The 27,249-nt window shown below is 41.3% G+C and overlaps 1 protein-coding gene across 3 annotated transcripts in view; it reads right to left on the bottom strand.

The window, feature by feature from the left end:
• Positions 1–27,249, bottom strand: part of AFF4 (ALF transcription elongation factor 4) — a 99,213-nt gene that overhangs the window by 43,546 nt on the left and 28,418 nt on the right. For 2 of the 3 annotated variants that reach the window (XM_062189172.1, XM_062189170.1), the window contains exons 2-5: positions 21,796–21,922; positions 18,149–18,946; positions 14,413–14,457; positions 10,407–10,493 (exon numbers count right to left, since the gene is read on the bottom strand). In XM_062189172.1, coding sequence (XP_062045156.1) covers positions 10,407–10,493; positions 14,413–14,457; positions 18,149–18,946; positions 21,796–21,918 — 1,053 coding nt within the window. In that variant the 5' untranslated portion in view covers positions 21,919–21,922. The remainder of the gene's footprint in view (positions 1–10,406; positions 10,494–14,412; positions 14,458–18,148; positions 18,947–21,795; positions 21,923–27,249) is intronic. The other variant, XM_062189171.1, reaches the window with a different exon arrangement.

The following is a 27,249-nucleotide window of genomic DNA, read 5'->3' as shown; positions in this document are numbered from 1 at the left end:
AGAAACCAGAATGGAAGTAAAGATAACCTGCTAGGAGGCTATTGCAGTAGTACAGGTAGATGACTACAGTGGAAGCAAGCAAGTTGGCCTCCAAGTTCTGATCACGTACTCCATTTCCAAAACAAATCTTCTGTTTTACCTCCAAATTAAGTACACTGTATGTATTCCTATTTAACCAATACACATGCTATATATAAAATTAAAATGTTGAGATTTTAAAGGGATAAAATAAAAATGAAGTAAGACTTTACAGTCACTTTTAAATTCCTCTTATTACTGAAAACAAAAGCATTCTTACACAAGAAAATATAGTGCTTCAAAGGTCTGACACTAGATGGACTTACTCTGACATTTGGTTCCTTCGGATGCCATAGTCACACAAAAGATGCAATCAACTATGTACCCAACTAAGCACTAACAAATAATTTCTTTCTTTTATTGCATTTCCACAAGCAAATATTTGGCACCCTGACATAAAAAATATTTCTTCTTTTGTATATCCTTACAGTATTCACCAAATTGCTATGAAAACTGTTACCAGAGGCAGTTATAGAAAGAAGAGAAAAAGAAGCAGCCAGAGGGAATAAACCCGGATGAGCAATGCACCAAGGGACATAAGGAAGAACTGGATTAAAAACAGTATTCAAGGGCAGCGCTGTGGCACAGTGGGTTAAAGCCCCAACCTGTAGTGCCCACATCCCAAATGGGCGCCAGTTCTAGTCCTAGCTGCTCCTCTTCTGCTCCAGCTCTCTGCTAATGGCCTGGGAAAGCAGTAGAAGATGGCCCAAGAACTCGGCCCCCCCTGCATCCATGTTGGAGACCCAGAAGAAGCTCCTGGCTCCTGGCTTTGGATCAGTCCAGCTCTGGCCATTACGGTCATTCGGGGAGTAAACCAGTGGATGGAAGATTCTCTGTCTCTCCCTCCCCCTATAACTTTGCATCTCAAGGAAATAAATAAATATTCAAAATAAAAAAAAAGAGCTAAAACAGTAAAATTCTTGGAAAACCAGGTATAAATCTTTGTAACTTTGGATTGTGACTTGGTTTGTTAGGTATAACACCAAAAGCATAAGCAATCACAACAAAGTAGGTAAATTAGATGTCAAAATTAAAAACTTTCATATTTCAAAAAATACAAGAAAGCAAAAAACCTACAGAACAGGAGATATTTACAAACCATGTATCTGACAAGGAACTGGTCTCCATAACATATAAAAGCTCTTACACTTCAATAATAAAGAAAGATGGGGCCGGCGCTGTGGTGTAGCACTGCCGGCATCCCTTATGGGTACTGGTTTGGGTCCCGGTTGCTCCACTTCCGATCCAGCTCTCTGCTATGGCCTGGGTAAACAGAAGATTGCCCAAGTCCTTGGACCCCCGCACCTGCGTGGGAGACCCAGAGGAGGCTCCTGGCTCCTGGCTTCGGACTAGCACAGCTCTGGCCAGTGCGGCCAACTGGGGAGTGAACCGATGGTTGTGAGACCACTGTCTCCCTCTGCCTCTCCTTCTCTCTCCGTGTAACTCTGACTTACTAATAAACCAATCTTTAAAAAAATATAAAGAAAGTAAAATTTAAAAATAAACAAAATAGACTTATTTCTCTAAGTAAAATTTATAAAAGCCAGTAAGCACATTAAAAGTGTTCAATATTGTTAGCCATCAGGGAAGGGCAAGTCAAAACCATTTCACATCCACTAAAATGGCTATAATAAAAGGAAGATAATGACAAGTTGGCCAAGATATGGAATAATTAGAATTCTTAAATGCTGCTGATGGGAGTGTAAAGTATAATAGCCACTTTGGAAATCATCTGGCACTTCCCCAAATAATTAAACACAGAGTTACCATATAACTCAGCAACTTCACTTTTAGGTATATAACCAAAACTGAAAACATGTCCACACATACATACTTCTTTATGCAATGCAGAAACATTCATAACAGCCAAAAAGTGGAAAGAAAACAAATATCTAACCACTGTGGAGAAATAAAATGTGATACAGCCATATAATGGACTGTATACAGTCATTAAAAGGAATGAAGTACTGATACATGCTACGATAGGAATAAACCTTGAAAACCTCATGCTAAGTAAGAAAACTGTCACAAAATAACATAGCGTGTGATTCTATTTATAACAAAATGTCCAGAAAAGGCAAATCCATGGAGATACAACATACAATAGGGAGAGCTAGGATGCTTAAAGAAGGGGACCCTGGAAGATGAGGAAGGGTGACTGCTAAAGGGTATCGGGTGTCTTTTGGGACTCATGAAAATGTTCTACAATGATTCACATGAGTATACAAAAAATGAGTGAACTGTATATTTAAAAAAAGATTTATTTGAAAGGCAGAGTTACATAAAGAGAGGGAGAGATGGAGATCTTCCATCTGCTGGTTTACTTCTCAAAGGCTGCAATGGCCATGGCTAGGCCAGGCCAAAACCAGGAATCAGGAGCATTATTCAGGTCTCTCACATGTTTGGCAGGGGCCCAAATACTTGGGCCATCTTTCAATGCTTTCCCGCATACATTAGCAGGAAGTTGGATTGGAAATGTAGCAGCCAGGGCTTGAACCAGTGCTAGTGTGGGATGTCAGCATCTCAGGCAGTGGCTTAACCTGCTGTGTCACAATGCCAGTCCTGAACTGTACACTTTTAAAGAAAGGATTTATTTATTTATTTGAAAGCTAGAGTTGAGAGAGAGAGAGAGACAGAGAGCTCGTCCATCTGTTGGTTCACTCCTGAAGTGCCTGCCAAAGGCCAGGGAAGGCCCAGGTCAAAGCCAGAAGCCAGGAGCTTCTTCTAGGACTCCCACATGGATCCAAGGGCCCAAGCACTTGGGCCATCCTCCACTGCTTTTCCAAGTACATTAGCAAGGAGTTAGATCAGAAATGGAGCACGTGGGACTTGAACCAGTATCCAGATGGGATGCCAGAGTTGCAGGCAGCCAGCTTAACCTGCTATACCACAACACTGGCCCGAATAGTTCACTTTACTTTTATTTGTTTTTAAGATTTATTTATTTATTTATTTATTTATTTGAAAGAGTTACAGAGAAAGAGATCTTCCATCTACTGGTTTACTCCTCAATTGGCTGCAAAAGCCAGGGCTGGGTTCGCCCAAAGCAGGAGCCAGGAGCTGCCTCCAGGTCTCCCATGTGGATTCCAGGGCCCAGTGACCTGGGCCATATTTCACTGCTTTCCCAGGCTCATTAGCAGGGAGCTGGATAGGAAGTGGAGCAGCCGGGTCTTGAGCCAATGACCACAGGGGATGCTGTCATTGCAGGCTGTGGCTTTAACCCACTGAGCCACAGCACCGGCAGCTGAACTGTACATTTTAAACGCGTAAATTATGTACTATGTCTTGATAAAAAACTGTTGGCAAAAAAGTTGGTATTAACCAGAACAATGAATTTATATTCAAAATATTCTGATAAACACTAGCTTTAATTTTACAACTTAAAAAAAGGAATGATTATTAAGTATATGAAAAATATGGAATATTTAAAAATAATAATTTAATCTAAAAGAAGCTCAAGAAAGGAAACAAAGAAACAGCAGATGCGAGGAAGAGTGAACAAACAGTAAAAAGATACATTTAGGGCCGGCGCCTTGGCTCAACAGGCTAAGCCTCCGCCTTGTGGCGCCGGCACACCAGGTTCTAGTCCCGGTCGGGGCGCCAGATTCTGTCCCGGTTGCCCCTCTTCCAGGCCAGCTCTCTGCTATGGCCCGGGAAGGCAGTGGAGGATGGCCCAAGTGCTTGGGCCCTGCACCCCATGGGAGACCAGGAGAAGCACCTGGCTCCTGCCTTCAGATCAGCGTGGTGCACCGGCCTCAGCGGCCATTGGAGGGTGAACCGACGGCAAAAAGGAAGACCTTTCTCTCTGTCTGTCTCTCTCTCTCACTGTCCACTCTGCCTGTCAAAAATAAAAAAATTAAAAAATTTTAAAAAATTTAAAAAAGATACATTTAAAACCCAAAATATTGTTGGACTGAAATAAATTTGGGCTAAGTCTGTACTCTGTACTTGATTTGACAAATTTGTTCCAGAGTAGCCTTTATACATAGTACACTGTGCCCTAGCTGGACATGCACACAAACTGTAAACTAACCTAACAGCATACCCTTTTTTGGGCTGGAGTTGCCATATGGGCGCTGGCTCAAATACCAGCTGCTCAGTTTTGATCTAGCTCCCTGCTAATGCACCTGAAAAAGCAGCAGAAGATGACCCAAATACTTGGGCCCCTGCTTCTCATGTGGGAGACTCTAGTGAAGCTCCTGGCTTCCAGCTGAGGTCCAGCCTAGCCTTCGCCATTGTAGCCATTTGGGGAGTGAACCAGTGGATGGAACATACATCTTTCTCCCTCCCCCTCTCTGCCTATCAAATTAAAAAAAATTTTTTTAATCCTTAAAAAAAAAACAGTTTATCCTTTTCACTAAACAAGTGAATCTTAGTTAATCACAGGCTGCATACTTACTACATCATGTTCATATAAGGAAAATGTCAATTGCAGCCAAATCAGATTGCTTCTGCATATTACTTTCTTTTCAATGACTATAAATATAGCTTGTAGGGGGGCAGCGAGAGAAAGAGGAGGAATGGGCACTCTGATTCATCTTTTTTTTTTTTTTTTGACAGGCAGAGTGGACAGTGAGAAAGGTCTTCCTTTTGCCGTTGGTTCACCCTCCAATGGCCGCCGCTGCGGCCGGCGCACCGCGCTGTTCCGATGGCAGGAGCCAGGTGCTTCTCCTGGTCTCCCATGGGGTGCAGGACCCAAGGACTTGGGCCATCCTCCACTGCACTCCCTGGCCACAGCAGAGAGCTGGCCTGGAAGAGGGGCAACCGGGACAGGATCGGTGCCCCGACCGCGACTAGAACCCGGTGTGCCGGTGCCGCAAGGCGGAGGATTAGCCTAGTGAGCCGCGGCGCCAGCCATCTGATTCATCTTTAGTCTAGAATGATATCCTGGAGCCAGTCACTATCTGCAGGACAGGCATCCCATATGGGCACCAGTTCATGTCCCAGCTGCTCCTCTTCTGATTCAGCTCCCTGCTAAATGTGCCTGGGAAAACAGCAGAAGATGGATCAAGTGCTTGGGTCCCTGCACCCAGATGGGAGACCTATAAGAAGCTCCTGGCTCCTGATTTTCAATCAGCCCAGCTCTGGCCATTGCGGCCATTTGAGGATTGAACCCATGGATACAAGATCTCTCTATCTCTGCCTTTTAAATAAATAAAAATAAACCTTTAAAAAAATAGAATGATGTCTAGATGTGGAACTTTGTTCTCACTCAGGTAAACTTTGTCATTGTTTTCTATTAAATTAGTAATAATTACACTAAAAAGAGACAGTTCAGGAAATGGGCATCTACCCTGAGCAGTTAAGATGCCCATGTCCCATAGTAGAGTGCCTAGGTTCGATTCTAAGCTCTGGTTTCTGACTCCAGCTTCCGTGAAATATCCTGGGAGGCAGTGTTGATGATTCAAGGAATTGGGTTTCTGCCCCCACAAGGAAGATATGGATTATGTTCCTAGCCTGTGGCTCTAGTCTCAGCCCATTGTCATCAACTGAGTCCATCTCAAGAATGAACCAGTAGCTGGGTGTCTCTCTTTCTCTCTGTGTCTCATATAAAAATCTAAAATTTAAAAATAAAAAATAAAAATAGGTTAAATATTCCATGATTAAATATCAAAGACTTGTAGACTAAGGAAAAAAATCAAGACTCAATAACATGCTTCCTTAAAGAAATCAAATACTTTAACAGACAGATTAGAAATAAAAGAATAAGGGGCCAGTGTTGTGTCCCAAAAGGGTAAGCCACGCCTGCAGTGCTGGCACCCCATGTTGGTGCCATTTCAAGTCCTGGCTACTCACTTCTTATCCAGCTCCCTGCTAATGTGCCTGGGAAGGCAGCAGCAGATGGCCCAAGTGCTTGGGCCCCTGCACCTACATGGGAGACCTGGATGAAGCTGCTGGTTCCTGTCTGGCCCAGGCTCAGATTCGGTGATCATTTGGGGAATGAAGTAGAGGATGGAAGATCTCTTTCTCTCACTTTCCATAACTTTGCCTTTTAATAAAATATATTAAAAAAAAAAAAAAGTAAAAGAATGGCAAATGGGAAAATGCCTAAAAATAAATGGAAACTGGAGTAACTATATTTTACTATCAGACAAAACAGACTTCAGAACAAACTAGTAACAGAGATAAAGACAGACAACTCATAATTTAAAAAGGATTGGGGGCAGGCATTGTGGCACAGCAGGTCAAGCTGCCACCTACAATACAGCATCCAACCCAGCTTCCTGCCAATGTGCCTGGGAAAGCACTGGAAGATAGCCACATGCTTGAGCCCCTGCCACCCACAAATGAGACCCACAAGGAGTTCCATGCTTCTGGCTTCTGCATAGCTCAGCCCCAGCTGTTGTGGCCATTTGGGCAATGAACCAGCTGATGGAAGATCTAGTTATCTTTCTTCCCCCCACTTCTCTGTCTGTAACTCTGCCTTTGCAATCAGTCAATCAATCAATCAAGAAGGAAGGAAGGAAGGATGGATTAGGGTGGGCATTTATCCCAGCAGTTAAGACACCCACATCCCATATTGCATTATTTGAGTATCTGAGATTGATATCTAGCTCCAACTCCTGACTCCTGCTAAAGCACAACCTGGGAGGCAGAGATGACAGTTTAGATACCAGGTCCCTATCACTCAAGTAGGAAACTTGGACTGAGTTCCAGACTCCTGGCTTCAGCATGGCCCAGCCCTGGCTGTAGGGGCATTTGGGGAGTAAACCATCGGATAAGAGATCTCTATGTGTTGTTGCCTTTCAAATGATTAAGAAAAATAAAACAAAGATAAATTCAATCAGAAAGACATAGAAATCTTTCATGTGTATGTACCTAAGACAAAGTTTCAAAATACATGAACCAAAAACAGACAACTTTCTGAAAGGAGAAATAAGACAAAGCTACAAATTCTATCAATACTCCTCTCAGTAATCAGTAAGTAGATGGACGTTAGTGATCCTCAACCAAGATGATCTGAGATATATAAACTATTTACACTATGTCCAGTGGACATCAAATAGCAACCAAGAAATATCACATACAGGACTGTGAAACAAATTTCAATAAATCTTAAATAAAATCATACAGGATTTATTATCTGCTAAAAATATAAATAAATTGGAAACCAGGAACAGTACCTAGAATATACTCAAACACTGGAAAACAAATTCACATAATTCGAAACTATCCATGGATCAAAGAAGCCACATAAGAAATTAGAAAGTATCTTCACTGAATATAATGAAAACAGAACACAACAAAACGCACGGTCTATACCTAAAGCAGTACTTGGAGTGAAACTGACAGCTTTAAAAGCTGTATTAGAAAAAAAAAAAATTTTAAATCAATTATCTAAGCTTCTACCTTAAGAAGCTAGAAGAAAAACAAATGACACTCAACATATGCAGAAAGATAACAATCACAATAAAAACAAAAATACTTCTAAAAGAAAGTTCTTAGAAATCACGGAAATGAGGGTACTTCAATAAAAAGCCTGTAGAAAAACGGAACTAAAAAATAAATTTTGGGGGCCCATGCTGTAGCATAACAGGCTAAGCCTCCGCCTGCAGGGTTTTCGTGTGCCAGCTATTCCACTTCCAATGCAGCTCTCGGCTATGGCCTGGGAAAGCAGTGGAAGACGGCCTATGTCCTTGGGCCCCTGCACCCACATGGGAGACCAGGAGAAGCACCTGGCTCCTGGCTTCGGATCAAAACGATGCGCCGGCTGCAGCGGCCATTGAGGGGTGAACCAACGGCAAAAAGGAAGACCTTTCTCTCTGTCTCTCTCTCTCTCACTATCCACTCTGGCTGTCAAAAAAAAAAAAAAAAAAAAGTGGTTCAATATTATCAGTCATCAGGAAAGTACACATTAGAACCAAAATGATACACCTCTACATGCCCAATAAAATGGCTAAAATAGACTGATAACAGTAAATGTAGACAAGGGCAAAGAATGATGGAACTATCACACATTGCTGTTAAGTGGGACTTGGGTAAGGTAGGAATGTGGTAGAATAATTTCCAGTTTATCCTAAATTTAACATGTATAATATCATATTTCCCAGCAATTCTACTTTTTGCTAGAAATCTCAGTTTAAGTTTACGTAAGGGAAAAGAAAACCTAAGTCATATAAAGACTTATGAATTAATGTTTATAGACTTACTCAATTATTTAGTTTGAAAGGCAGGAAGACAGAGATCGCCCATCTACTGGTTCTCTCCCCACATGCCCACAACAGTCAGGACTGGGCCAGGCCAAAGCAAGCAGCCTGGAACTCCATTTGAGTCTCCTATGTGGGTGCTAGGTATCAAAGACCTTGAGCCATCACCAGCTACCTTCCATAGTCTTAGCAGGAAACTGGAATTATAAACAACACTGGGACTGAAAGCCAGATGTCCTCATACAGAACAAGGACATCCCAAGCAGCATCTTAATTGCTATGCCAAACACCTACCCCAGATGCTTTATTCTTAATGGTTTAAATCTAGAAAAAACACAAATGTTCATCAAAAAGTAAATGGATAAACAAATTTTGATACTGTCAAACAACAGAATACTAACTTGGAATAAAAACAAAAAACTACCAATATCCTCAAGAACATGGAAGAATTCCAAAAGCATATGCTAAGAAGGCAAACACACAAAACAAATACACAGTTTTTGGATTCTAATTCTGTGAAATTTTAGAAAAGTAAAAATAATCTACAGTGACATAAAACAGATGAGTAATTGTGTGCTGCCAGTGTTAGGGATGAGGTGGACTACAAAGGAAAACGAAGGCTGGAATTGATGGAACTGTTCTAACCCCTAAGCAGGGTACATAGAACTCACAAAACTCCAACTTTACATTAAATGCAAGTGCATTCTGTATAAAGCAACAGAGTGACATGGCATGCATAAAGATAGAAAGTTATCCTCTACCTCACATCATCCACAAAAGTAAAATGAGCTAAAGATTAAAATCAAAACTAAAACTAAAATTACATTAAAAGAAAAACAGAGGGTAGCTTATAAGCCTTGGTAGGAAGGGGGGAGTGAAAATTCTTCAACAAAACATTAGAAAGCAAAAGGTAAAGGAAGAGAAGGATACATCTTATTCATCAAAATTAAAATCTTCTAGACTAGAAAACTTAAAAGACAAGTATCTAATCGAGAGATATATTTGCAACATTGCTAGAATGAGAATTCTAACAAAATAAACAATATAAAACAAAAAATGTCCCTCTAAGACTCATTAAAGTTGCAACCCAAAGGGTAACGAGGAACAGCCAAACTGATACAAAAAGAGGTCATGTGGATGCCAACTGTGTAAAGACGATGAACCTCACTGCCCATCTAGGAAATATAATGCCATTTTTCTCTCAAAAGATTAGTATTTAATAATATCAGCTGGTGGTGTGCATATAAGGAACAACAGTTAATAGTTGTGGGAGCATGGACAGAATTTTAGAGTATGCATTGCATATACTTTTAATGCTTAGCAATTTCACTGCTTATTCTAAAGAAATTTATATGCACACAAGGAGGCAGGCACAGCGAAATCCACTAAAGAAACAATTTATCACAGAGAAAAGGCTAAATAAACTTAGATGCATTTACACTGAGAGCAGTTACAGAAAAGAAACACCTCTGCATGTACTGATGTGGAAAAGTCTTCAAAAGACCCATTGCTGGCTGATTAAAGATACATAACAACATATCTGTACAGAAACAAATTAAATGGAAAAGTCTTACAGGTAATGATTATACAAATATATATAAATGCATATAAAAGACCTGCAAAGGTACACATGGAAGGAGGTGGCAGATTAGGAAAAGACCTATGTATTATTACAGATCCTGGTCAAACTTTCAAAAGGGAAATATATTTTTGTATTATTTTTCCAAGAATAAATTAAGGCAAAAAAAAAATTAATCCACTGATTTTAGATGCACTAAGAAATGTTTTCTGAGGAACCCCTTTCCAGAGAACATTGGGACACAGGTGCACTGCCATGTCCTGTGGAGAAGGCTCTGTCAGTCAACGGCCTGAGAAGCCCACACCACCTCTGGCCTGTAATATACCACAACAGTTTGCAACAAACATCAATGCCTTGTAAGTCTCTTCCCCTACTGCCTTCAAAGCTTTCTCAAGTACCTCTCAATCCAAATGCTCACACTCCATTACCCTGTTTAATTTTCTTCTTAGCAGCTGTCACTATCTGAACTTACCTAGTTATTCACTTACTTATTGTCTGTCTCCCACTAGAATGGGAATGGCAAGACGATTCTGAATTTCATATGATTAGTCAAGCCATTCAGAGTTTTCTTACAGTATCAAAGACACATTTTATTTACTTACCTTAGTTGGAAAAGGAAATTTGGAAGGTTCTGTTTTGCATGGTGTATGAATAGCCGTTAGAGGGGGAGGCCATGAATGCGTCATCTCCTGAAATGTAATTATTACAGTTTGTTTTCAACCAGGTTAAGGATAAAAATTATACAGCTAAAAACCAGATTTGTATTTATAAATGCTGGTTTCATGACTGCTCCTCCAAAATTATACATAATGAGTCAATAAGTATTAATCAAGCACAACTGTGTGCAAGGCACTATGGGGTTGGTGAAAGGAGTATAAATAATAAACACTCCCTGGCTGAAAGGAGTTTGCAGTGAGGACAAGCAAACCTGCGAATAGTTACAGAAATCAGCTTGTGATGAAATACTAGGGGCATAACAAAATACTACCAAGGGACAGCTTGCCGTGGGAGTGGTAGGAGGGGGAGAATGATCAGGAAAGCAGCTAACATTTATTATGTACCTTTAATGTGCCAGACACTAGGCTAAATGTTTTACATGTCTGTTACTCATTTAGTACTCACAATGCCATTGTGAGGTAGACATTATTATCCCAACTCAGGATGAAACTGAAGCAGACAGATGAAGTCATTTATTCAAAGTCACACAGTAAGTAGTGGACATGGAATTTCATCCTAGAAAAGTCTGGCTACAGTAAGCCCATGTGTTGACAGGAAAATCTTCTCAGGTGAGAAATCAGAAAGAGACTTCAAAAGCAAAAAAGAGGAAAACAGAAAAGGAGGGCCTTCAGCCTTTTTCCATGTAATCATATGCCTAATATGGTCATGTGAGATATGGATAAGATCACAATGTGTATGTTAAAGGAGCTGGTGTGTGGGGGGGGATAATCAGATTTATAATAAAGAGGGAATATTTTGTTTTAGGCATTTAGTTCAAAGTAACCATCAGGTCAATCAAAGGTGGTATAGAACCTAGGATTTTATCCTATAGCTATACTCACAGTTAAATGAAGATATATATTCAAAGGTTCACACCTAAAAACTAGAAACAACCTTCTACTACAACAGCATAGTAATGATTAAAGCAATTACCAGCCAGCCATGCAATGGAACACCAAGCAGACAAAACAAGAAATTAAGTAACATGAAATGATGTGCATAGTATTATTGTTAAGTAACAAACACAAATCACAGTCTATGTCCTAGTAAATGTTTACATATGGAGAAAAGACCTATGGAAGGATAGTTACTATTAGCTACCCTTAGGCAAAAAAATAACAGAAGGAAGACGAGACAAGGTCACCTGATCTAGTCTTGTGAACCTCTTAGAACAGCCACCTGTACGTATTTCCTCCTTATCTCTCACAATTCTTTATTTCTTATAGCATTTCACTTTCTTTTATTTATTTATTTTTTATTTATTTGACAGGTAGAGTTATAGAAAGTGAGAGGAAGAGAGAGAGAAAGGGCTTCCTTCCGTTGGTTCATTCCCCAAATGGCCACTACAGCCGGCACTGCCGATCCGAAGCCAGAGGCCAGGTGCTTCTCCTTGTCTCCCACATGGGTGCAGGGACCCAAGTACTTGGGCTATCCTCCACTGCCCTCCCAGGCCACAGCAGAGAGCTGGCCTGGAAGAGGAACAACCTGAACTAGAACCCAGCGCCCATATGGGATGCCGGCACCACAAAGCAGAGGACTAAGCAAGTGAGCCACGGCGCCAGCCCCAGCATTTCACTTTCTGAATAGGACATAGATGCTGACTTCCCACCTCCTGCTACAGAATGTGAAACAATTGTCAATATATCCCCAGTGCTTGGACACGTAGCAGGTGTTCAATTAGCGTGCTCTGATCTAATAGGTCAATTTTTAAAATAAACATATATTACATTTAGATTTAAGAAATTATTTTTTAAGTTCACATGGGGTTCCTGAAACAGTATAACTACAAATTTGAAGAAAACGAAAAATGGAGGTGAATCTGAAGTTCCCTGCCCTCGGCAAATAGGGAAGGGGAAGGAAGCAGAATCACATATGCCTCCGGGTTTGGGGGTTGACATTTTGCATCTTAAATACTCTCAATGAAAAAAAAATCTACTGAACTCTCTATCATGAAGTGACTGAGCACCTATTATATTGCAGGCCATGTGCCAAGCTCTGTATATATAAAATACAGGATAAACGGTCTGTACCGTCAAAGATATAATTAAATGTAAGGCAATGTTCCAGCTAAAATTCCATGCACTGCTGAAGATTCAGGGAAATAAGCACATGCTCCCTTAGAATTTTAATATACATGGCAACTGAAAAAGGCAAGTTACCACTGTGGTCTGACACAGGTGAGAAGAAGGATTTCATTGGGATTCTAAGAATACAGAGAATCTATATATAACTAAAGAGGAAAGAGAAACACAATCCAAGAAAGATTACTTTAAGGAAGTAAAAAAAAAAAAAAAAAAGTATGGCTAGGGAAACCAGTTTAGCAAAAACAATCAATCCGTAATTGAGAAGTTAGGACTGGCCTGTGGGAGGGCTGCAACATTAAATTTAGATACTTCTCACTCTTTAATGGGTCTTCACAGAGTCACTGAAAATTTCTTAAGGAAAAATATTATGAAGCCCAGGGACTGAAGTGAAGAATACGGTAGTAATTCAGAAGACAGAGAAGCAGGTGGACTCTGGAGACAGACAGGCAGACTGAGGTCTCTTTGTTACAATCACTGAAGCTCAAGGTCACAGAACTGGAAACAATGGGTATTTTCAAACAAATATGAAAGTCTACATCTACTTTTATGATTAAAAAGAACATGAGAGGAATAATAATTAGATTCTATACTCTACATACAGGTTTGACAGAATGGAAGTACTACTAACAGAAGGAAGTCTGGTAAATATGGCTGTAGACGTGTTAAGTTTGAAGAAGCAAAGAGAAATACCAAAAGGAAACCCAGCTAAGAAGCAAATGAGGCCAAGGAGGTGATAAAGACCAAAGAACTAACAGAAAAAGCTGTGACTGGCGGAAAGAGCCAAAGAGCATAAAGAAAACCAATGGAGCTGCAAGGACGCCCTCATACTTAGCAAACAGCAGACACCAGGATTCCAAAAAGGTAGCAAGAGAGCTAAGGAAAATACCAGCGAAATAAAAACAATGCAGCTTTACAACAGTCAAGGGAAGAATCATGCTTCCAGAAGGAAGAACTTTAAACTCTTAAAATAGCAGAGAATGCACATGAAGCCCCTAGATGAATGAGAAGGTAATGACCTGAAACAGGTTCAGCAAAATGGCAGAGGAGAAAGGAAGGTTACAGTGGGTTCAGATAAGCAACACGAGAGAACAGAGTTGAAGCAGCTGATGCAGGTAGTCCCAGAAATACCTACAGTGAAATGCAACTATAGACACAAAAATTTAAGAATTCACAAGGAAAAAAAAAATCCAAGAAAGTACAAGTAATATCAGACTGACAGTTTTTTCTAAGGAGCAAAACGAATCATTATCACTCAGTTACTAGACTTTTTCTTTTTTCAACAACATTTTCTTCTAACAACGAAATGCACATTTTGGTCACATGGTGTTTTTAAATGCATTCCATTAAACTACAAAATTCCATTAAACTACAAAAAGTACAGTACTTAGAAGTCTTTTACTGTCAGATTTTTAACCAGTATGTACAAATGAATTACAAAACCAGCTATTTTCAAGGTAAAGGTTTGGTAACTACTGAGTTTTTTAAGCACTTCAAATTATTAACTGATAAGCTGAGAAAGTGCAGTTATGTTTCTTTTCAAGGTAAACTGTTAGAACAGGAATTTGTTTTACTTAAAAACAAAAAACAAAACCAGCTCTTTGAAGGCAAACAATAAAACAAAAAAGCCACATGATTCAGAACACAGGTAAAAGCAAAACAGTCAATTATTTATGATGAACAAAATCAAGTTATACACATAAGCCATTTGTTGCTTTGAATCCTTTGTGAAATTTTGGTGGAAAGAGGGTAAGAAGGTGGCAGAGAATCATATTAAAAAGAATGAAACAATTAAAAAAAAAAAACTTACTTTAAGAATTTCATCCACACAGCTCACATCACCAGAAGCTGATGCCTTAGAAAGAAAAAAAGAAACACACATTTGAAGCACTATTAGTTTTTTAATACTAGTTGCACACATTTTTAAAAATTATCAGAAATGAAATAAAATTTAAGTAAATATTCATGAGGGTTGGTGTCATGGCACAACAGGTTAAGCTGCAGCACATGACACCAGCATCACACACTGGAGTGTCAGTCAGTGTCCCAGCTGCTCTGCTCCCAATTCAGCTCCCTGCTAATGTAACTGCAAAGACTACGGAGGATGGCCGAAGTGCCTGAGCACCAGTCACCCATGTGAGAGAGGATGAAGTTCCTGCTCCTGGCTATGGTCTAGCCCAGTTATTGCAGGCACTTCAGTAGTGAGCAAGGGAATGGAAGATCTCTCTCTCTCCCTGTCACTCTGCCTTTCAAATAAATAAATAAATAAATCTTTAAGGAAAAAAAAATGCATTCATGATCCTACTAGCTTATTAAATCAGAACACTAGTTAGAATCTTTTGATTAATTTCCTCAAATACGAATTTTGAAGCATTTGAAATTTTAATCACCAAACAATACATAGTTTGGATAAATTTGTATTTTTAAAAGTTTTAAAAATTTTATCTTATCCTTCAGATTGAGAAACAACTTTTTTTTTTTTTTTTTTTTTTTTACAGGCAGAGTGGATAGTGAGAGAGAGACAAAGATCTTCCTTTTTGCCGTTGGTTCACCCTCCAATGGCCGCTGCTGCCGGCGCATCGCGCTGATCCGAAGCCAGGAGCCAGGTGCTTCTCCTGGTCTCCCATGCGGGTGCAGGGCCCAAGCACTTGGGCCATCCTCCACTGCCTTCCCGGGCCACAGCAGAGAGCTGGCCTGGAAGAGGGGAACCGGGATAGAATCCGGCGCCCCGACCGGGACTAGAACCCGGTGTGCCGGCGCCGCAAGGTGGAGGATTAGCCTGTTAAGCCACGGCGCCAGACCGAGAGACACTTTTTTTTTTTTTTTTTGACAGGCAGAGTGGATAGAGAGAGAGAGAGAGAGAAAGGTCTTCCTTTTTGCTGCTGGTTCACCCTCCAATGGCCGCTGCGGCCAGCGCATCGCGCTGATCCGAAGCCAGGAGCCAGGTGCTTCTCCTGGTCTCCCATGCAGGTGCAGGGCCCAAGCACTTGGGCCATCCTCCACTGCCTTCCCGGGCCATAGCAGAGAGCTGGCCTGGAAGAGGGGCAACCGGGACAGAATCCGGCACCCCAACCGGGACTAGAACCCGGTGTGCCGGCGCCGCAAGGTAGAGGATTAGCCTGTTAAGCCACGGCACCGGCCTGAGAAACAACTTTTAAGACATGATTTTTCAGTAAGCAGCTTGTCGAAAAATTTAAAAGTGTCCTTATATACAAATACATCATGATACTGAAATAAACCATTTCATCATGATACTGAAATAAACCATTTTCATAATGCAAGTATTATCAAAAGACTACTGGCCTGGAACATGACATGCATTTTACATAGTCTTTCTTAAATCACAAACAGCAAGTTGCTTATTTTAAAGCACAAATAGGAATTAGAAAGCTGAACTCAAGACTGACTAAGCACCATGCTATTTGAAGGAAAAACAAATCCTCAATTTACTGCTAGCTTGAGAGGCATAATTAGATGACAAATGTCACTAACACCAAGTTTCCCAGGACCACAGGAAAGATTCTTATCTCGCCTATCCCTAACTCTTAATCCCACAGTTATTAACTGATTTCTGGTTAATAAATTTCTGGCTTTTTTTTTTTTTTTTTTTTGACAGATAGAGTTAAGAGACAGTGAGAGAGAGAGAGAGAGAGAAAGGTCTTCCTGCCATTGGTTCATCCCCTAAATGGCCGTTATGGCCAGAGTTATGCCGATCGGAAGCCAGGAGCCAGGTGCTTCCTCCCAGTCTCCCATGCAGGTACAGGGCCCAAGCACTTGGGCCATCCTCCACTGCCTTTTTGGGCCACAGCAGAGAGCTGAACTGGAAGAGGAGCAGCCAGGACTAAAACTGGTGCCCATATGGGATGCCAGCACTGCAGGCAGAGGATTAACTGAGCCGCGGCACCCGCCCCAACATTCTGTTTTAATATCCTTATTATGGCCAGTGCCGTGGCTTAACAGGCTAATCCTCTGCCTTGCGGTGCTGGCACACCGGGTTCTAGTCCCGGTTGGGGCGCCGGATTCTATCCCGGTTGCCCCTCTTCCAGACCAGCTTTCTGCTATGGCCCAGGAAGGCAGTGGAGGATGACCCAAGTGCTTGGGCCCTGCACCCGCATGGGAGACCAGGAGAAGCACCTGGCTCCTGACTTCGGATCAGCGCGATGCGCCGGCGGCAGCAGCGGCCATTGGAGGGTGAACCAGCAGCAAAAAGGAAGACCTTTCTCTCTCTCTCTCTATCCACTCTGTCCAAAAAAAAAAAAAAAAAAAAAAAAAAAAATCCTTATTGTATGAATTGTACTGAAAAATAAAAATCTCACCTGGTTCATAATAAATGCTCACTTCCCTGATTATTTTGAGTATCACATTGTAGTATACAGTTATAAACATGGTAAATTTCAAACTACCCCCTATCAATTTGGAGCAACTGGCCCAATTCTCTAAGTATAACCAAAGAAAATACCCACAGCATTCCAACTCTACAACATCCCCATCTCCATGGACCCACAGTCCCTATATTTCTCACCGTGAACCAGGGCCCACATCTCATCCCTAAGTATCACTATAATAGAGAAGTCGGAGTGGGTGTTTAGCTTAGTGATTGAGATGCCTGCGCCTCACACTGCAGTGCCTCAGTTTGATTATTGCCTCTGGCTCCTGACTCCATTTTCCTGCTACCGCAGATGCTTGGGGGCAGCAGTGATGACTCAAGTAATTAGGCTCCTGCCACCCACATGGGAGACCTGGATTGTGTTCTCAGGTCCTGTGTTCAACCCCACAGCTGATGTGAACATTTGGGGGAGTGGACCAGTTTATACAGGCTCTATACCTCAAATAAAAAATAAATAAGTGGCCGGCACCGCGGCTCACTGGGGGTAATCCTCCACCTGTGGCGCCGGCACACCAGGTTCTAGTCCCGGTCGGGGCGCCGGATTCTGTCCCGGTTGCTACTCTTCCTGTCCAGCTCTCTGCTGTGGCCTGGGAGTGCAGTGGAGGATGGCCCAAGTGCCTGGGCCCTGCACCCGCATGGGAGACCAGGAGGAAGCACCTGGCTCCTAGCTTCGGATCAGCACGATGCACCAGTCGCAGCAGCCACAGAGGGGTGAACCAACAGAAAAGGAAGACCTCTCTCTCTCTGTCTCTCTCTCTCACTGTCCACTCTGCCTGTCAAATAAATAAATAAATAAGTAAACAAAAAGAATAGAGAAACTAAGTTTCCTTTTAAACAAAAGAAACACATATTATTTCATATCAAAAAACAGGAAATACAAGACATTGATGAATCATGCTTTAATTTTCCCTAATTGATTTGTCATTTATTAAAATGAAATCCATGAATGACATTTTCTCTATTTCCTAAGAATGGAAGCTAACAGTTGCAAGATCCATTTGGGAGTCACTCACAAGTCTTTCTTTGGACATTTTTTTTTAATCTTTAAAATTCTACATTCCTAACTATTAAGGCAAATAGGCAGTTCAAGTTCAATCAGAATTTATGGTCAACATGTTCACAAAGTCACAGTGTTAAAAGCTCTACATGTAAGACTTACATCCAGTGGTTGGGAGGGTATTTTCAGCTTGGTAAGATGTGCCTTGCTGCTGGGCTTCAGCTCAGTCGTGCTGTTACCATGGGACTGGCTGCTGTAGTGCTCAGAGGATAGCTTTGGTTCCATGGACTCCTGTCCATCCATGGGCCGCACATAGGCAGTGGGTTTCTGTAACATGGAACTAGACTTTGACATCAATGAAGGTGGGAAAGCCTGATTTGAGTGTTGCCCACTCGAAAAAGGTACACGAGAAGGAGAATCCCAGTGTGCATCAGGGTCCCGAGGTGATTTGGAACGCTGATGTTCCTTGCTATGGTGATCATTCCCATGAGATCTGGAATGACTAGAGCTTAACGAAGAAACAGCCTGGGGTTTTCCAGGGCTAGAAGAGCGTGATTTGGAGTGTTCTGATCCATGTTGGCTTTTTTTCCGGCTACTGCTCCCACTACTGCTGTATGAGTCACGGTCATGCCTCTGGCCACTACTGTTAGTGCTACTACCTCCACTTGCACTGGTCCGCTGGCTACTATGTCCACTCTGTAAGCCTGAGGACCGTTTCTGAGACTGAGAAGTGCTGGGTGCAGGTCCTACCGGAGTCCATTTGCTACTCTGATGAGAACCTCCATGTCTTTGTTCAAAGAAATTTGGATTAGATTTTTCATCTGCTGTTGGTGGTACTGTAGGCTTGGGAATTGCAACAAGCTTTGGTATAGATCTGTCTCCTATGAAATCCTCCTTCATTTCATCGTAGTCTCCAAGCATACTCTGAATGCGACTTGATAACTTATCTTCTTTGCTAGTCTACAAAAAAAAAGTAAAATAAAAGTATATAATTAGTATAGTCAGCAATAAAATATACGTCAAAATTTATTTTCCAAACTTCAAATGCACAGAGGATTTTCAAATGAAGGCCTCATAGCTTAAAGTCAACATTTAGAAGCAAACTAAACATGTAACTTTATAGTGAAAAAAATTCACTCAATGTGTCTAAAACTAATCATGCTAAAATATAAATATTCTAGGGGCTGGTGCTGCGACACAGCAGGTAAAGCTGCCACCTGCAACACTGGCATCCTATATGGGTACCAGTTCAAGTCCCAGCTGCTCCTCTTCCGAGCCAGCTCCCTGTAATGGCCTGGGAAGGGCAGTCAGTGGTAATGGCCCAAGTACTGCCTGGGCCAGCCCTCACCATTGTGGCCATCTAGAGAGTGAATCAGCAGATAGAAGTGCCCGTGTACATGCACACAGGTGTTCTGTGTGTGTGTGTGCGTGCATGTGTCTGTCTTCCTCTCTGTAACTCTTTCAAGTGAATAAATAAATCTTTAAAAATATACATCTATTACTACATATATACTATATATGCACATATACTACAGGACAACGAGATAGATATACAATAGATTCTAAGGGGATGGGGGACTTAAGTTTTACCAATAAAAATACTGGAACAGCAAAAGTCTTTTAAAAAAAAAAGAAAGAAAAGTAATATGCCCTTAAATGTTAACTTTTAGGCCAGCTGATTAGCTAACATTCATATTTTGTTAGTCTTTCAAAAATTTTATTCCTCCTAATTCAATGAAGAATTTATTCCTCATAATTCAGAAGCAGAAACAAAAATTTAGTGAAACAAGTTATATATCCAGGTTGATGGTTTTTTAAATTTCAACCTCCTCTGTAATTGTGATTCACCATGTTAATAAAAGTCTTCAAGCAAATTCAATAGATAATTCCTTGATAAAGTTTTAAATCCTGGCTATTATCTCTGACCAAGAAATGTTTCAACCTTCCAAGTCAACAGTACATACTTTAAGTTATAAAAAATCATTTATGGGGCTGGCGCTGTTGTGCAGTGGGCTGGCGCCCTGGCCTGAAGCGCCAGCATCCCATATGGTTGCCAGTTCTGGTCCAGCTCTCTGCTATAGCCTGGGAAGGCAGTGGAGGACATGGAGGAGGCTCCTGGCTTTGGATTGGCGCAGCTCCGGCCATTGTGGCCATCTGAGGAGTGAGCCATCGGACAGAGGCCTTCTCTTTCTCTGCCTCTCCTTTCTCTCTGTAACTCTTTCAAATAAATAAATAAATCTTTAAAAAAACCATTCATAAATGATAAAATGTCCAAGATGTCTATAGGTTTTAGGAGTCTTTCATATTCATACACAAAGAACAACACTGATTGCATTAAAGAGAAATTAAAAGTGAGCCACCAATATTTATTATGATATTGGCAAGAATCAATGACTTTAGATTCTTTAAAAATCTATCTGATCCTACTAAATGAAAAATACAGATCTATTTAGACAACATCAAGATTAGAAATCAAACACAGTTTTTTGCAGTACAATTACACAATAAATGATAGCATGATTCAGACATTCTGGAATAAACGTCTGGTCCTCTTTTGGCTATCGCACTTTTACTCTCTAGTGTAAACCCTAATTTTAGGTTTTGTGTTACATTCACATAAGTGATATAGGCATGACAGCCTTTGAATTAGAAAATGCTTAAAAACTCTGGACAACTGGATTTTACAGGTAAAACACATAAACAGCTTCCACAAAATCTAAATGTTATAGGAGTAAACTAAACTTAGATTATGCTGTTCCTTTTAATATTTCATCAGAAAAAAAGTCTAACACAATACCATACTATAAAGGAACAATCATTACTGTTGTAATACAGGGTACATGAGTACTTCTAAAAGTTTTTGGAAAAATAAACTTAACTCCATTTTTCCATGAACCTTTAAAAGTACCTTCATATTTTTGCTATTATACATATGGTGTAACCTTTAAAATGTAAAGAACAATTCAAATACAATCCAAAGCCAAATCAAATGATAGATATGTGTGGCCACAAAAGTTACATTAGAATCACCAAAAATGGTACCATTCAGTGTTTTATGTAACATCTCAAACCAAGTTCAATGATAGTAATGAAAATAGTGATTGATTCTATTTATTAAACAAGTCTGGCAGCATGCTTTACTATAAATCTGATACTGTCAATCACTGAAAGCATTAGAAGGAAAATTAGAGAATTTGGTCAATCATACAAAAAGAACTGAATTGATACTAAAGACACATTTATTCAAACCCATTAATAATCACTAAAATTTAGTAAATTAAGCATGTGAATGGCAATTAACAATGTCAATGGGAGAAAAAACCATATCTATGAAATATTCATCGTTGACTGACATTTTATCCAAAAAGCACTTAGGAAACAACATACTGATTCACAAAATTTTTAACTTTAATTCAAAGCTCAGGAAGGTGAATGCCTGCCCATGGATAGTTGCATAGCCAGGAGTAGGAGAGATGAATGCTGAAGGCAACTCAGACCACACTGTTGGAGTACAGATAAGAATGGAGGACTCTGAGGTGCTGGAAGTGCTTTTAGTGAATACTGATTACATGAGGTCATTTACATTGTAAAATTTGCTCAACCCATAACTTTCTTCTGTACTGTTTTATATGCATATTATACTTTTAAAAAGTTTATTTCAAAAAATTATGTTCTACTTAGATGAAAGGAAACAATGCTAAATAGTCATAGTAATTCTTTTCTATGTAAAAATTCAAGATTAGAACATTTTAAAAGCAAAACTGTCTTATTAATTAGGAAAACAAAACATTCAAAGCAGAATAACTTACAACTTTGTAAGGCTCAGCAAAGAGAGGAGAGCTAGGTGGGAAGGCGTCTTCGCCCTGCTGAATTTCCTGATTCCGCCTTTCCCGTTCTTTCATACGCAGCACATTCCGGTCTTCACGGTTCATGTTGCTATGAAGACAGAAACAAGCTTTACATCACAAAAAGAAAAAAAGGAAAATTAAATTCTTTGTACTTATTTCGTTTATTTCATGTTCAACTGGAGATTTCCTAGTAATAACCAGCATTAGAGCAGAAGCTGGGTCTTGGCAAGCTTTATCAACACCAACAGCGTCTTTCACAGCATCTTCCACAAGTATCCAGAGGAGCAACTCCAGCCCAGAATGGGAGAACCCACTCATGAGATCACTAGGTCCTACCAGTTTTCAAAGCGCTCTGTGAGCCAAAGCTTATATAGTACTTTAAACCCAAAACTTCACTGTTTCCTATAATGGCTTCCTCTCGGGGAATCTACTCTTTGTTCTTAGTGGCAGACAGCCCATTCCTACCTACTACCCTCCTCCCCCGCCCCAGAGTCCAGTTCTTTTCTCTACTTTGCATCTACCTTATCTCGATTTCTTTTTGTCCCAAATATAGCTTTTTTGGTGTCCATCCTCATGGCAGTTTGACCTCAGCTTTGCTGTTGCTCTAGATTCCCTAAAAAATGACATTTCTGCTCTAAATATATTAATATTTCAATTAACACCTCAAAACGGCAAAACTGAGTTTTTCAGTAACACTCCAAAGTTAACTTCAGTTAGTAACAGAACCTGAAATTGAACTGAAAAAGTCTTGAGAGGTAGGTGAAAAAAATGGGAGTGTCACTTCTATAATCACGACAATATACTGCCTTTCCACTAAATAAACCAAGAGAAACAGCTCATTTGTTAACAGCAGGGATTCAGGTTAAACAGACAATTATGAAAAACTTGTCAAAGGCCGGCGCCGTGGCTTAACAGGCTAATCCTCCACCTTGTGGCGCCAGCACACCGGGTTCTAGTCCCCGTTGGGGCACCGATCCTGTCCCAGTTGCCCCTCTTCCAGGCCAGCTCTCTGCTGTGGCCAGGGAGTGCAGTGGAGGATGGCCCAAGTGCTTGGGCTCTGCACCCCATGGGAGACCAGGATAAGCACCTGGCTCCTGCCATCGGAACGGCGCGGTGCGCCAGCCGCAGCGTGCCTACCGCGGCGGCCATTGGAGGGTGAACCAACGGCAAAAAGGAAGAACTTTCTCTCTGTCTCCCTCTACTGTCCACTCTGCCTGTCAAAAAAAAAAACTTGTCAAACCCTGAAACTAGAGATTACCAGGAATTCTGCAACACTCTTCCCTGCAGACACTTTATAAACTATGTGTCCTGGCTTTAATACAAAACAAAACAAACGGGGGAAGGTGGCTATTGGAAGCAAAGGGGGAAAAGCAGGTTATATCTATGGAGTATTTCTAGAATGAAATTCATGAATCAAATCAGAAAATTAACATAAATCAAAATCAAGGGAGACTATAAAAATACAACTAGAAATGACAGAACCAACACACTGGGGGCTGGCGCTGTGGTGTGGTAGGTTAAGCATTTATCTATCTGGCTGTGGTGCCAGTATCCCTTATGGGGTACCCATACTGGCTGCTCCACTTCCAATCCAGCTCCCAGATGGCCTAGGAAAGCAGAAGAGGAACGGCCAGGTGCTTGGGCCTATGCACTTGCATGGGAGAACTTGGGAGGGAGCTCTTGGAGCCTGGCTTTGGATGGACCCAGCTCCACCGGCTGCGGCCATTTGGAGCGTGAACCAGCAGATGGAAGACCTCTCTCTCCCTCTCTCTGCAACTCTGCCTCTCTCAAGTAAATAAATTGTCAAAAAAGAAAAAAAAAAATAACACTCTTGAGGGTGGACATTTATCAGTGATTAGAACAGTGAAAGCTGGCCGGCGCTGTGGCTCAACAGGCTAATCCTCCGCCTTGTGGCGCCGGCACACCAGGTTCTAGTCCCGGTCGGGGCACCGGATTCTATCCTGGTTTCCCCCCTTTCAGGCCAGCTCTCTGCTGTGGCCAGGGAGTGCAGTGGAGGATGGCCCAAGTGCTTGGGCCCTGCACCCCATGGGAGACCAGGATAAGCACCTGGCTCCTGCCTTCAGATCAGTGTGGTGTGCCGGCAGCATCACGGCGGCCGCGGCAGCCATTGGAGGGTGAACCAACAGCAAAAAGGAAGACCTTTCTCTCTGTCTCTCTCTCACTGTCCACTCTGCCTGTCAAAAAAAAGAAAAAAAAAAGAACAGTGAAAACTGACATCCAAAAACAAAACTTAATTTGTACCACTTAGTATTATGGAAATAAAGCAATTTAATGTACAAAAAATGTTTTAAATGTTTCACATTCATATTCAAGTTGTTTCTTGTGCAATATCCTAATAAATTTAGCCAAGAATATGAATATACTGCAGCGAACAGAAATAGTGTGTGCTTTCTTTGGCTTCCTTGGTACTTAGCACCCTACAGAACCACAGAAGGTATTTCAATCTTTGCCTAATGATTATCATAATACATCTATACTTAAGTATTCAGAGGCAATATATACAAAGAAAACATTATCCTTCAGCACATTTAGATCAACCAATGATTTTTATACTAACACCCAAGCTTGCTTCAAACAGACCTCTTGAGCTATAATGTTACCATTTTACAAAGCTATTGACATCTGATAAGGTATAAGGGGCATGTTAGCTACCAATATTCTTAAGTTTGCTAAATTCAATCTCTGAATGATCAGAAAATTTACTGAAAATAATTTAATTTTCTGTATGCAATGTCAGTAAAATAATCATTCAATAAATATTTATATACATATTGTAAAAATAGATTCCTGGGGCATTCCGTTGTGAGGCAATGGGTTAAGCCCACCACCTATGATGCCAGCATTCCCTATCAGAGTGCCGGTTTAAGTCCCAGCTGCTCCACTTTCAATCCAGCTCCCTGCAAATGCACCTAGGAACACAATGGAGGATGGCCCAAGTACTTGAGCCCCTGCCACCCATGTGGCAAACCTGGATGGAATTCTGTGCACCTGGCTTCTGCAATAAACTAGTGGAATGGAAGATCTCTCTCTCTCTCTCTCTCCACCGCCCTGCCCCTCTCTAACTGCCTTTCATTCAAATAAATAAGTCCTAAAAATAAACATGATTCCTACAAAAAATTCTTTTTATGATTCATTATAAAAGAAGCTTTGTTTTCATTGCTCAAGCAATGGGTTAACTGAATATTTCTTTAAAAAAAATATTTATTTATTTTATTTGAAAGGCAAAGTTACAAATAGAGAGGAAGAGACAAAGACTGAGAGATCTTCCATCTGCAGGTTCACTCCCCAAATGACTGCAATGGCTGGGGCTGGCCCAGGAGGAAGCCAGGAGTCTAGAGCTTCTTCCAGGGTGCAGGGTGCGTGTAGGGGCCCAAGTAATTGGGCCATCCTCCACTGCTTTCCCAGGCACATTAGCAGGGAGCCACTTTTATCCATTTTCTATTATAGTAGCAGACTTTCGATTATCTAATAACCATGCTTTTCTTAATCTGTCATCTACTTTTAACTGGGGAATATAAGGTTAAGATTAAATCTGACTCTATTGACTTCAAATTCTGTCTTCTCCTTCAGACATACTTCCAACTCTACCACTACTCTATTTTCAAAATCTCTTCAATCTGTTTAGTAAGACACAAACCCCATTGCAATTTGTCCAGAACTATCAATACTCTCTCCAGTCCCTCCACTTTTTTTTTTTTTTTTAGTTTTTGACAGGCAGAGTGGACAGTGAGAGAGAGAGAGACAGAGAGAAAGGTCTTCCTTTTTGCCGTTGGTTCACCCTCCAATGGCCGCTGCGGCCGGCGCACCGAGCTGATCCGATGGCAGGAGCCAGGTGCTTCTCCTGGACTCCCATGGGGTGCAGGGCCCAAGTACTTGGGCCATCCTCCACTGCACTCCCTGGCCACAGCAGAGAGCTGGCCTGGAAGAGGGGCAACCGGGACAGAATCCGGCGCCCCGACCAGGACTAGAACCCGGTGTGCTGGCGCCGCAAGGCGGAGGATTAGCCTATTGAGCCGCGGCGCCGGCCCCATACACCTTTTTTTAAAAAAGATTTATTTATTTATTTGAAAGGTGGAGTTATAGAGAGCCAGAAACAGAGAGACAGAGAAAGTCTTCCATCCTCTGGTTCACTCCCCAAGGGCTGCAACTGGCAGAGCTGGTCCAATCCAAAGCCAGGAGCCAGGAGAATTCTGGGTATCCCACTCAGGAGCAGGGGCCCAAGGATTTGAGCCATCTGCTGCCGATTTCCAGGCCATAGCAGAGAGCTGGATCAGAAGTGGAGCAGCTGGGAATCAAACCAGCGTCCATATGAGATGCTGGCACTGGAGGCGGAGGCTTTACCAGCTATGCCACAGTGTCGGTCCCTCATGCACTTTTGACTGCCTGCTCTGCTTTCCATTCCTTCTGCCTCTGTGTAGTCTCACTGGAGTTTTTTAAAGTTTCTGTGAGGTAACTAATTAATCTAATTAAATAATTTTAATTCCCTATTGCAGACACTATAATTTTTATTTCTCAGTTACATAAAATGAAATTTTAATGAAATATTTGGGATCAGAAATATTTCAGATTTGGGTTCCTTTTTTCTTCAGATTTTGGAATATTAACCACAGATTCTAGTAAGTTAAACATTTCTCACCCCAAAAAGCAAAATTTCTTCCAAATCTGAAAACTTTTATGTCATGTAAGCACTTAAAAAGTTTCATATTTAGGAAGACTCTAGACTTTCAGAGTAGACATGCTCAACTAATACCTAAAGAAATAAAAAGTGAATCTAACTGTGGACAACATGGCGTTGGGGTGCTCTGGAAAGGAAAGGTCTGGCTTTGACGAGCATCTTTTACCACCCATGGTTATATAACAATTCCACCTCTTATCTGTATATGTTCTTTTTTTTTTTTTTTTTTTTTTTTTTTTGACAGGCAGAGTGGACAGTGAGAGAGAATGGTCTTCCTTTTCTGTTGGTTTATTTTCCAGTGGCCGCCAGGCCGGCGCACTGCGCTGATCCAAAGCCATGAGGCAGGTCTCCTATGTGGGTGCAGGGCCCAAGCACTTGGGCCATCCTCCACTGCACTCCTGGGCCACAGCAGAGAGCTGGACTGAAAGAGGAGCAACCAGGACAGAATCCGGCACCCCAACCGGGACTAGAACCCGGTGTGCTAGCGCCACAGGCGGAGGATTAGCCTATTGAGCCGTGGCGCCGGCCCTGTATATGTTCCAAGATCCTTAGCAGATGCCCCAAATCCCAAGCTGTACCAAACCTCTCAAATATTATGTTTTGTCCTATACATACTTACCTATGATAAAGTTTATCTATAAATTAGGCAAAATAAATCAAAAGCAATAAAATTAAAATGTAACAATATAATACAACAAAAGTTACCATGGGGCCGGCAC

This window comes from Lepus europaeus, chromosome 4, assembly GCF_033115175.1.
Source record: "Lepus europaeus isolate LE1 chromosome 4, mLepTim1.pri, whole genome shotgun sequence".
In the NCBI taxonomy this organism is placed as follows: Eukaryota; Metazoa; Chordata; class Mammalia; order Lagomorpha; family Leporidae; genus Lepus; species Lepus europaeus.
Note: the sequence above shows the minus strand (reverse complement) of the source record. Positions and strands in the feature narration are given on the sequence as shown.